This window comes from Anastrepha obliqua, chromosome 2 (genome assembly GCF_027943255.1).
Source record: "Anastrepha obliqua isolate idAnaObli1 chromosome 2, idAnaObli1_1.0, whole genome shotgun sequence".
In the NCBI taxonomy this organism is placed as follows: domain Eukaryota; kingdom Metazoa; phylum Arthropoda; class Insecta; order Diptera; family Tephritidae; genus Anastrepha; species Anastrepha obliqua.
This window is the reverse complement of record NC_072893.1, coordinates 79,642,418-79,654,928: the sequence shown is the minus strand read 5'-3', so window position 1 is coordinate 79,654,928 and position 12,511 is coordinate 79,642,418. Positions and strand designations below refer to the sequence as shown.

At 32.7% G+C, this 12,511-nt stretch overlaps 1 protein-coding gene and 1 long non-coding RNA gene across 2 annotated transcripts in view; one reads left to right on the top strand and one right to left on the bottom strand.

Annotated features, from left to right (window-relative positions):
- The window catches only part of LOC129238919 (innexin shaking-B), a 234,272-nt gene that overhangs the window by 134,692 nt on the left and 87,069 nt on the right, over positions 1 to 12,511 (bottom strand). Inside the window, 1 exon segment of the mRNA XM_054874153.1 lies at positions 10,169 to 10,322. Within this exon segment, the coding sequence (XP_054730128.1) occupies positions 10,169 to 10,322 (154 nt within the window).
- The window catches only part of LOC129238920 (uncharacterized), a 56,713-nt gene that overhangs the window by 15,775 nt on the left and 28,427 nt on the right, over positions 1 to 12,511 (top strand). The window lies entirely within an intron of this gene.

Below are 12,511 nucleotides of genomic sequence, written 5' to 3'. Positions count from 1 at the left end.
CAAATATTTTTTTTTTTTGTTCACCATTTCTTGGTACCTACTTAATTAAAATGAAAGACATAATGCCTGTGAATAGTTAAAAAGGAGTATAAAAAGGAAGTAAATAACAACAATAACAAAAAAATACATATTTAAAGGAATCCGAAGAAGAATTAGTTTAATTACCATTTTTTTCACTTTGCGTATGAGAACGTTTTGTGGTTAGCTTCCGGCAGCGTTCTGTTGACACGGAAGTTACCACTCTTGAATACGCACGCACGCACAGACACACACCGAAGGCAACACCAACAACGTTTGCGTCTACGTTTACGTGCACACCAACTAAACAATTCAAGGCACAACTGAGCTCGTTTATGACTGACTGCAACAACGAATGAGACGATTGATCTACGATTGGTAAACGTATGTATGTATGTATATCTGTGACGCACTAAGGACGCACGCACACAAAACCAGTGCGGAATCGTATAGAAAATTTTGCGAAAAGTGCAACAGCGTCAATCCACACGCTGAATGCGCTTGGTGGTTATTTGAAGCGTATGTGGGAACGTAGGGTCGCTTTGATCGATTGATTAGCGTTGTGTAGTACTTTCTATTGTCTCGTGAGAAGATATCTGATGCGAGTGTATGTGTGTGCGTGCATGCAACTCCTAGCTGTAGTTTGTATTTATGTATGTATGCAAGAGACGCGTGAGACCCCTGAGCGTCTTTCGCTTCGCTTCACCTAGTGTCTGCAGTTGCTGGGTTCGTTTATTGCTTTTTTTTACAATTTTTATTGCTATTTATTTTTGATTTTTCTTTTTAATTATGATTACGTGCTATTTAATTTGATTTTATTTTCTTTTCCTTTGCTTTTGCGTGGCAATTTATCACATTCGCTTTGATGTAAATTTACTATTTGATTATTTTATGTTAAGATTATTATTTGTGTTGCTGAGTAGATTATTATTTTAGTTATTACTAGTATCTTATGCTAGATTGTTAGGTCAATCGACGGTACATTTTTGGTAATTTTGATTTTGTATTTTGTATTTATTTGTATTTATTTATTTTTCATATTATTTTTAAATATTGTTTTATGTTATGTTTTATTTTATTTACATTTATTTTGACTTAATTTAGTTGAACTTTAGGATTTTTTAATATTAGTATCTTTTTTTATTATTTATTTTTGTATAATCAGTTTTTAATTGAATTTTATATTTTTGGTTTCAGAAAGTGGCATGCTACCAGTATCTTAGCCATTTCTTAAACTTTGACATATACATATGCGCTGAAAAATAATTTAGGGGATTTATACGGTTTGATGATTTTGACTTGCGCTTTGTAAAAATTACATAAGAAATACTTTTGTTGTTGTTGTAGTTTTCATCGTCTCTATTACTATTTTCTCTATAAATCTGGCTAATGCAGTTATTTTTGCTTTCAATTAAATTGTTAAGTTTTGGCTTCATATGTGCCAGTAGCTGTTTTGGTTGTTGTTTTTGCTGTTTTAGTTTTCGTTACTATTGCAGTAGCTTTAGGCGTTATTATACTATTTTCACTTGAGATTTTGCAATTATTTATGTGATTTCCAGCTATGGTTGTTGTGACTGTTGTCGTCGATGTGGTTGGAAGAGGAGCAATAAACGTTGTTGTAGTAGCAGCAGAAGTTTCATAGTCGTAATTAACCTTCATAAAAATATACAATTTCATACATAAGGTAAATAAAAATGTACACATTAAAGAAAGGAATAAAATAATAATAGATTAATGAAATTTCTGTAAGAAACCTCTGTAAGAAATTTCATTTATGACTCCAGTGTTGTAACTGACGACGGCGTCGACGGCTATTACCTTTTTCTGCCCCCACCGTTTGCTTAACATAACCTGCCCGATTATCTAAAGAGTCATACATACATACATTTATATATTTAGTACTTGCCAGTATTTTTATATATAAACCTAAATTTTCACTGTTGTATACATCAAGAAACATAAGAAAATGGTGTATGTATGTATGCATTAGTGAATTATGCATTTCAACTGTTCATTTGTAGTTAAATGCTGCAAAAATTACGGACGCCTGCCGCTGTATGCCATATATTTATATGTCTGTGTGTATGCCTTATTTAAGTATTTTCTGTCTGTGTTAGAGTTCTGTATGCAGTCACCCGACTGCAGGCTTGATTTCATGAAAAATTCATTTTTTAATCTTGGCGCCACAATTTACATGCTCTATGTTCTGTTGCAAACAAATTTGCTTTGTATTCGCCGGTGTTGAATTTTTATTGTTGAATTATGCAGAAATCACATGAACAAAAGATTTGTTGATTTCATATATTTTTATTTATGTGAGACTCATTAAGTTCTAACACAAACTTAATTAGTCTGCAAGTTATGGTTACTGAAGCAGGCATTTGTGCATATGTACATGTGCCATGTAAGACAGTTCTATTCTTTTTATTATATTTTTCAAAGAGAGAAGTCACGTTAGCACTTATTCCATATTATCCAGCAAATGAAGATTATAAATAATGAATAAAAATTTTCTGAATCGGATAATCCAAAGTAAGTAAAATATACTTAAATTTGACTGCATTAGTATTTCTATTTTTTCAATAAAAATAATCTTTTGGATCGAATTGATTCCCACAATTTTCCTATGAAGGAAATTTTACACTTTGAGCCAAATATATCAAGCCAAACACTTAACTATGACCTCTGCCGTCAACAACTGATCTGATTGAAGTATGTAGGAGATCGCCTTGAAGCGGACAGGATTGGCGATTAATAGGGATATTGTATTCCAACAGACCTCACACAACTTTAACGACGAACCAGTAGTTCTAAGAGCTTGGATATGAGTCTCTATCTAATGCCGTATAATTTAGATCTGGCACAAAGCGTTTATCACTTTTCAAAGTATTTTCCAAATTTTATTGATGGTACAAAAGTAAACTCAAAAGAAGCTTCCGAAAATATGCGGGCCAAGTTTTTTACCACTAGAGACGATAATTTCTTCATATTATATTTTATTCAAATATGATAATCCAAATTACTTGACTTAATATCATGCTTTCAGATAATACGCATTTGTCAGCCGTGCTATAAAAAAAAATTTCTGTACCTTCGAATCGCTGTTAGATGGTATCGCTGGCTCATTCCTTTCGAAAAATATATTTCAGTCAAACATGAGGGCTAGAAAGTCGCGATCACCAAACTGTTTTTGCCAGGTGAAATTTAAAATGGCAGCTTGAAAAATCGTTGCTTTCCGCTGTAGGTATGTGTTATACCTATGTTGCTTGAGAAGTTTTGTAATCACATTAGCGGATATATCTTTGATATTAATTGAGGTTAATTTGAGGTCTTTATATATATATATAGATATATATATATATATTTAATTTTAGTATCTTGACTGGAGATATTTTAATGCTTATGCTGGTTTACGCCGAGTATACTTCAACAGATATGTTGCGAATATAAAACTTTCTAGAACTGAATTGTGACTGGAGATAAAAAGTGGATGCTCTATGGCAACCTTAAAATAAAAAGCATACTTCGTTAATCTGATATATCAATCACTCAAAAGTTATGCTTTATATTTGGTAGTATAAATTTGATGTCATCTATCGCGCTACCAGGAATAGGTGAAGATATAGCTGGGTATAGATAACTACTACGAATTCTATCTATTTTATTGTTCGGTTGTTTCGAGCTATGCAGAGGGATACATGCAGAAGCATTTGGCCTGCTTAATGTTTTCTTTCTTCAAAATTGGCTCATATGGATGAAAGCGGTGCTTAACGATGAACAGTACCTTGAATGAATTAATTGTATAGACTTTTGATTAATAAATAGTAAATAAAAAAAAAACAAAGTTGTACTCCCTATACGACTGCTAAAAGCTCTGAGAATTTGCCACCTGGTGATGAGGGATACTTAACAGTTTACTCTTATTAAAGATATATACAAATATTACTCCACACAACATTATAATTGTTATAACTTGAGTATGAATAGCATACAAGTCTTATATTATTGTTATTTTATTTTGATACTATATAATAGTTGTGAATTTAGGAAATTTAAGTATTTTTGTATACAACTAAAGATAAATAAATTTATACTTATAAATTTACCTAAGATTATTTCAACTAAGTGCTGTAGATTCGTTGAGTTGCACCTAATTCCTATCACAGATTGAGAATAGTTTTGAAGAACAAAACTAATTATACCTTGAATAATTCACCACCGTTTTTATCTGCTGCTTTGTACAATCTCATAAATAAGATACTCTCTCCATTAATTTTTTGACAGTATAATATTTGCACATTAACGACGTACTAACATGGGTATTAATGAATATCGTAAAAATTTCCGAATTAGTTTAATAACCAGTAAGTTTTATGCGGTCTATTTCAAAATAAAGGGTGTTTTTTTTAGAGGTTAGGTTTTCAAGGTGGCACTACTTTTTTCGTAGATGGTCTTTTTGACAGCTGTCACTTGATTTATGCTCAGTTTGGCTTGCAATTTCATAATGAATAGACTTACACCTGAACAACGTTTGCAAATCGTACAAATTTGGGCCCAAAACGAGATGGCCACCGATCCCGATTTTCACAAGAAAATTTTGTTCAGCGACGAAGCTCGCTTTTGGTTGAATGGGTATGTCAATAAGCAAAATTGTCGCATTTGGAGTGAACATAATCCACAAGCCATTGCTGAGACGCCGTTACATCCTCAAAAAGTCACTGTTTGGTGTGCTCTATGGGCAGAGGGAATCATTGGTCCATATTTCTTTAAAAATGAAGCCGGCCATAATGTTACAGTCAATGGAGAGCGCTATAGAGCCATGATTAATGACTTTTTCGTGCCTGAATTGGACGATGTTGATGTGGACGACCTTTGGTTCCAACAAGACGGCACTACATGCCATACAGCCAAGGCAACAATCGATTTATTGAAGGAAAACTTTTGGTGAGCGCATTATCTGGCGCCGTGGACCTGTGGCGTGGCCTCCAAGATCGTGCGATATAACACCGCTGGACTATTTCTTGTGGGGCTATGTGAAGTCGCTTGTCTACGCAGATAAGCCCGAGACGATTGACGTCTTGGAAGAGAATATTCGGCGAGTTATTGCTGACATACGGCCCCAATTGCTGCAAAAAGTGGTCGAAAATTGGGCCTCTCGGCTGGAATTTATTCGAGCCAGCCGCGGCGGCCACTTGCCCGAAATCATTTTTAAAACATAATGGCAAACCCTTATCTTTATAATAAAGCTAAATTCTTGGCCATAACATTAAATTATATACGTTTTATTTCATCTTGAAAACCTAACCTCTAAAAAAAACACCCAAATTTTGCGAATGCTTCAACATAAATATATATTACTTTTTTTCCTTGATAATATATATTATATGTAATTTTATATGTCTTTTGAAGAAGAACTAACGAACTACTATACAAAAGTTCTAGTCCGAGCATAGGACAGAAACAGAGACTGTCTGCAATTTACTTGTAATTTAGTATTAAATAATATGCATTTCAATTTCAAAATGCTTCATTCTTATATTTATATTTATTAATTTTTAGCATTAATGCATTTCTCATAGTTTTTCAACTGGTTGGATGCCATCAATTTCTGTTGAAAATTAAATTTGGCGTCGGAGAATTTGGCGGTTGTGAATAATTGTTAATGAATTTGTCACTCAGTGTTTGAAACGCGCTGACATGAGGTTTGGAAAATTTTCAAATGCGAAGCTCGGTGACATAAAAGTGTATAAACATTTTTTTGTAATCAAAATAATAAGGGCATGAGAAAAGATGACAGGGGCAGTTGTACTGTCATCAGCGTAACCGTAACCTTGTTTTTTATTATCCTTGCGGTTAATACAAAATTTTCATATGCCTCACTCTGTGTTTAAAACCAGCGGATCTCACATTTTTACAATCAGCTGAGAGATATTTTATTTATAGTTTTGTACAATAATTTGCAGTGTGTGAGAGCACCTGTTCACATTTGCGTTGACGTTGGCGCTATGTCACTTGTTTTTTTTTTTTGTGGTGTTGTGTTATTGGGCATTCCTGTGTAACTCTTGGATCCATTCTAATTGCTCCTTAAATAGTAAATTTTCATCGTCATATTAAAAACCTAATTTATGGAAAACAACTATATCAAAATCAAATGAACGTATTGCATTACTTTTAATTAAGTCGAAAGAGGGGAAAACTTAAGCAAAATTAACTAAACAAAAATAGCATTCAACACTCATACCTATAAAAATCAAAATCAAAATACAAATACATGTAAACACTTATGTCAACAATATTACACACATACAAACATACGCATGGAGAATAATTACAAGAAGTTAAAAAGTACAATACGAAAATTGAAAGAGACAGACAGTTAGAGAAAGATAGAGATATTTAGTTAGAAAGAGAGAGAGAGTGAGGCAAATAAAAACCGATACAAATGAAATACAATGCCGTACTTTTTTTTTCGCAGCTCAAATTGCACACTTCCATTTTTTGTCCTATTGCTCTTGTCCTACCCTTTAGATCCTTTATTAGTTGCTTTTACTGCACGCGATTTCATTTACTTAACATTCATTATATGCGCACTACAGGATAGTCAAGTGATGGAAATGAACGTTGATGAGATAGTGATGACGAAAACAATAGTCAATACAAAAGAGCAAACGCCACTGGTTACTAACCATCAGGAAATTGCGATCCAACAGTAGTGACAGATGTTCAATGTGCAGGTGTATGTATGTATTTGCACACACCTAAATACATATTATATCTGCATATACAGTGATACTTGTACAATACATAGAAACAAGGCAGACTCGGTTGCTAAATATTGAAGTAAATGCCATGCGATCACGGGAGTATAGAATACGCGCAACAGTGTACCTTTCGTTGTTGCAATGTTGCAACTGCTGATTAAGTACGAGTAAAGTAGCATCACGACTGGAGTACGATATTGTTGCAGAAGAATTACGTTTATCGCTAATTAACAAGAATATTTCAACGAAAAGCGCAGGAAAGAGATATGTTCTGGTTAGTGGGACAGAAGTGAGTGGAATCTTGGTTGCGGCTTGCGCTGATATATGCATGTTGGTTTTGTTGATATGGAGGAAAATGATGCTAAAGGATTTATTTTTTTAAATTGGCTTAACAAAAGAAAGGTGGTAGAAACGAGTGAGTAGAAGAATAAAGCGACGGGACTTAATGAGAACAGATGATGGCAACAACGAAAAACAACTGAAATAGGTGGTAAAAAATGTGGATGTGGCGGTTGCTGTTCCTGATGATGCCCGTGATGCTGATGATGCTCATCATGATAATGGTGGGGAAGATGATTGCTGAAAATGATAGATAAAGGTAATGGGTGGGCTTGTGTTACTGCTGCGCTGGTAAATGTTGACGCATTGGCGCTGACAATAAAGGTGACGATGGCGTTGATGATGTGTTGATGTTAAAAAACAAAATTATAATTATGTGCCACAAAGCGCGCTCAACCGGCGTAAAAGTGTCGATGACTTCGCTCCGCCAAAGAACTCGATTACACTTTCCCATTTGTAGAGCAACACTTGCAACACACAAAATTATACTCCATACTTATATGCGGCAAATAAAAATAGAAAGACACAAAATAAGACAATTAATAAAAAATACGGGAAACGACAAAAGCAAAGGCTTATGACAAAAAGTAAGGACAGTGACTGCAAGGGCACCGAAATGCTTTGAAGAAAGCTAGAGAAGTAATTTAAGAAAAAAAAACGCGCTTTCGGTGCACTCCAAGACACATAATACAACCAAAAAACGTTTGCATATATAAACAATTTTTCATTTTAAAATAAAGCACTAAAGTTGGAAATCGCTGCACAGAGCACAACAGAATGACGGAACATATTATGAAAGTTAATTTAAATTCGTGAGGGAAAAACGTTATGAGAGAAAAACGAAAACGAAACGATATGTAAAAACGCTCCTGCAACTCTTTACATTTCATAGCATTTTCGTTGCTGCTCCTTTCATTTCTTTTTTTGGAATATTTTTTAAATTTGCTTGTTTGCTTAATGCGACTATAAGACGTGAGTCACGCCTGTTCTTACTGTGGCATTCGATAGTCATCATGAGAACAATGTTGAGTTTGTGTTTACGCAAACAAAAAAAACTTACAAAAAAACAAGCTAAAAATGAATCGCCGGTTAATGTTATTCATTACTTTAATTTTTCTTGAAGATGATACTTGCTCATATATTCTTCGGCTGTGTAAATGGTCCAGTTCTTTCATTTAATGCCGTTTTTGTAAGAACTGCGTGATTAATGTTTGCTTATTAATTTTCGCTGCGCTGAGTAGTTCGGCAGAGTTGCGTTGAAAGAAAGGCTGAAGGTTCATTTAAATGCAAAGAAGGGTATTTTTTCTTCAGTTTTCTTTTTTTTTTTTTGGTTTGTGAATTTAATTCTTAGTTCCATTTTTGTTTGCAATTCTTATTGTCTGTACGTTCGCTCGCTCACTCGCTCGGAAATTTCAGTTAAACTCTTGATTATAAATATTAAAATTTCTCTTCATTATTTTCGTATTCCTATTTTTTTCTTTTTTCATTTGCTCTTTGATCGTTCGGCTAAAATTTAGTATTAAAGGCATAACTTTGTTGCAGCTTTCTTTCTTCTAGTGCAATTTATTTTCGGGGAATAATGCGAAAAATAATTGCTTAAAATATTCGATGCCATAATTCTTCAATCGTAATTTATTACTTTGGAAATTTGTTGTTAACTTTTTTAGATTCATCAGTACTTTTCCTGGTTACTCACCCTTTTTCCACAATTGCTTAATATGTCCTTTTAAAAATGAAAGGCATTTTTTTTTAATTTTTAATATGAAAAAAATATTTTACAGGAAACCGCACTGGTTTTCTTTCTATAATATTATTAAATTAAATTTTAAAAATAAATTTTTTGCCTGGAAATCTCATAATTTTGGTACTAATTTTTGTTTTAAGTAAAATTTTTAATATGGAAGTGGTTTTTCCGGAAACCAGGTTATTAATATGTTTGTAATGTGCTTTAAAGTAACCGTTATAAGCAAAAATCAGTTTCTTCCGCAAGCCCCCATATTTAGTTGAACTCTTTAAAATAATTTTGTTTTACATTTTGAAATATACTTTTGAAACTGTAAATCAGTTTTTCACGGCAGCCTCAATAATTTGATTTCCATAGTTCTTTAATTATGAAATAAAAATTTAAATTATTTTCTAATATTGTTTTAGGGCCTTTGTTTTTTAATTTAAATTTTTTGTGCATAGCAAAAATCTTTTTAAATACAAAAAGCTTCTTTTGCATTTTTAAAACTAAACATTTTAAAATTAAAACTGTTTTCTGATATATATTTCTGTAATTTTTCGCTGAAAATTCCATAAATTCTGAATATGGGCAATTGAAATGCAACTTTTTAAAACTCCTAAGTGGAACCAGTAATAGCATTAAAAGTGGTAGTAGAAAGCCGAAACAATCACTATTTCACCAATTGCGACAAAGTTAAGCCTTTATGCACACAAATATTTTTTGTTTGTTTTAATTTAAAATACTTGTTAAAGTATAAAGAAATAATTAAATGCATATCCATATGCTAAAGTTAGTAAATACTTTTGATTAACCTACTAATTTTCATTTATAAAATCTTAAATTAGTAAACTTTTTCTTTATAAATGCCAATTTTTATCTACAAATACTTACACTTATAAATATTTTTATTTGATAAATTTTACTTATCCTTTAACACTTTTCGCTTTCGTAATAACGTTTCGTATTAGTATGGCAACTAGGCAACTTTTTCGCTTAGTTAGCTTAAACTCTCTTTCTCTCTCTCAGTAAACGTTATCAGCGCGATTTGTGAGTATTTATACATATGTATAAATTTTTTTTTGGTTTTGTAGTTATATTATTGTTGTTGTTAAATAAATTAATTAATTGGTAATTGGTTTTTTTTTCAACAGCAATAAGTTTTAGATTTTAGTTATAAATAAATCGTTTGGATATTGGTTGAGGTTATGAGATTTCGATTGATTTGTTCAATGTTTTGATAGAGAGCAAATCATATGCAATTCAAAAAAGAAAAAGAAGATTTTATGGATTAGTAAGTTTGTTAAGTTGAAATAGCGACACTCACCGATGATCTACTCACTTGCATAAACGCATAAACACCACGTAAAAACTCCATGTTAGGCTGCTGCTCTCTCGAACCCTTGGTAGTGCGCTGCGCCCGACTGATATACTGTTTGACAGTGTCGGCAACTATATGGGGCTTGAGTTTACGTGATAATCTAAAAGTACAAAAGTAGTTCAAAGTGCTTAATTTATGGTCGTTTAGCATCTCATTTAATTATTGTTAAATGTAAAAATATTTAAAAATAAAATTCATATCAAGCAAAGGTAGAAGCTTCAGAAAGTAGTCTATAAATGTACACTTGCAGCTTTATATAAATATAAGTACTTGCACATACTGTGAGAGTTCAAAATTTGAATCTACCATATCTATATCCGGTATTTCAAGAAAAATTCAAAATTAATTTATAATCTAATTAATGAAGAATAACTTAATATTTCTAATAATTGATGATTAAAGAGAAATTGGATTAACCCATAGAATTGGATGATTTTAGCGCACATAGATATAGTTTCGCGGAATTGTTTTGTTTTTAGGTGTCTCAGTGTATTCACCTAGTAAAGTATACATGCTGAAGAACGTTTTTTTGATGCTCTAAATAAAAGATCCACACTACATTTCTTCCGAAGGATGTTGAGGTGCTGAATACTAATGTGGGTTCTACCACATCATATATACGTCAAAATACAACTTTTTCTCTTCTAAACTTCTTTTAAAACGTTTTTTTTCTATCTCTGTCGATTTTGTGGCTATATTTCTCCATTTGTCTGATGCTACTCAGTTTCCGCAATGGCAATTAAAGATTTTTTATGTATCGAAATGGGCTCAGAAGGGCAGGAGTTGTATTTGGAAATACTCTTACGACGCTTCAAAAAAAAAATATAATAATAATTATTATTATACACTCTAGAGCCAAAATATTTCTACTCCCTGGCATGCCGTGGTTCATCTTAGTTCACAATCTGATATGCGAAAAAGTTTAGTCTGGTTCATACCTCAAAACTTATGTTGTCCGCGTTATTTATGATCAGCCCATCTAATATCGGGTATTTTTTTAAGAGCTTGAGAATTTAAATTATAATATATATATATATATGTATATATATATATATATATATATTGTATATAATTGGCGCGTACACCCTTTCTGGGTGTTTGGCCGAGTTCCTCCTTCTATTTGTGGCGTGCGTCTTGATGTTGTTCCACAAATGGAGGGACCTACAGTTTCAAGTCGACTCCGAACGGCAGATCTTTTTATGAGGAGCTTTTTCATGGCAGAAATACGCTCGGACGTTTACCATTGCTTGCCGAGGAGCGACCGCTATTAAAAAAATGTTTTTCCTAATTTTGGTGTTTCACCGAGATTCGAACCAACGTTCTCTCTGTTAATTCCGAATAATAGTCACGCACCAACCCATTCGGCTACGGCGGCCGAATACCAAAGAGAAATATTGTTGGAATGAAATTTTTGTATTCTATTTTGGTAGATAACTTCATTGCATTTATTTTTAAATATGATATACGACATAAGTTCGCCGTGGCTATGCCTTACATGATCCATTCGATCGTCTAGTTTTTGACTACTTTCAATTGTGGGAATAGTATTTTGGATATATAAATTCGATGATGCCGCCAGTGCTCTATGAACTTAAACGAATTATTTTTTTCAAAATAAATTTCCACAATTTGGGAGCATTGTTCTAGCTGTAAACGATTCATAATGACTGGCCAAATCTTACTGAACAGAAATGTCAACATAGTTTGCTATTGTCAGCTGTCAAACCAGTGCTGTCGATATCGAGAGTTCTCAGGCAGCTAAAGAAGCACCCGATATTAAAGTTTAATGGGCTATAAAACTACGTACCAAAACTCTTTTTTAAAAGTCTGATTAAAAAGTTTGAAATTTTCATGAAAATTTATCAAAATTTGATAGGACTTGAAAAAAAAATTAATTTAAATGATACTATACCTATTTGAAAACGAAAATTAATTAGCATAAAACAATAAGAAAAGTTGTCAAAACTGATCACAATATCGAGTAATCCAACCCTATTTTGGCTTGTCCAAAGACTTTGAAACATCAGAAATCGATCATCCGTAGGTCTTGTACGGAAGAAATGAGTACTAGAATTCCTATTGTTTCATCGCGAGTAAAGCTTAAGGACTGACCATTCCCGTAACTTTTATCTCACGTAGCACCTATTGTTTTGCAAGGTGGCGCAAAATTAATCAATTGAATTGAATTGAATTTGAATAACTTCTTTCCTATATAAATAAAATGATTTTGAGGGATGGAAATCTTTATTTCGACCTTTAAACGTTTCTCTGATGATTGACGTACGACGC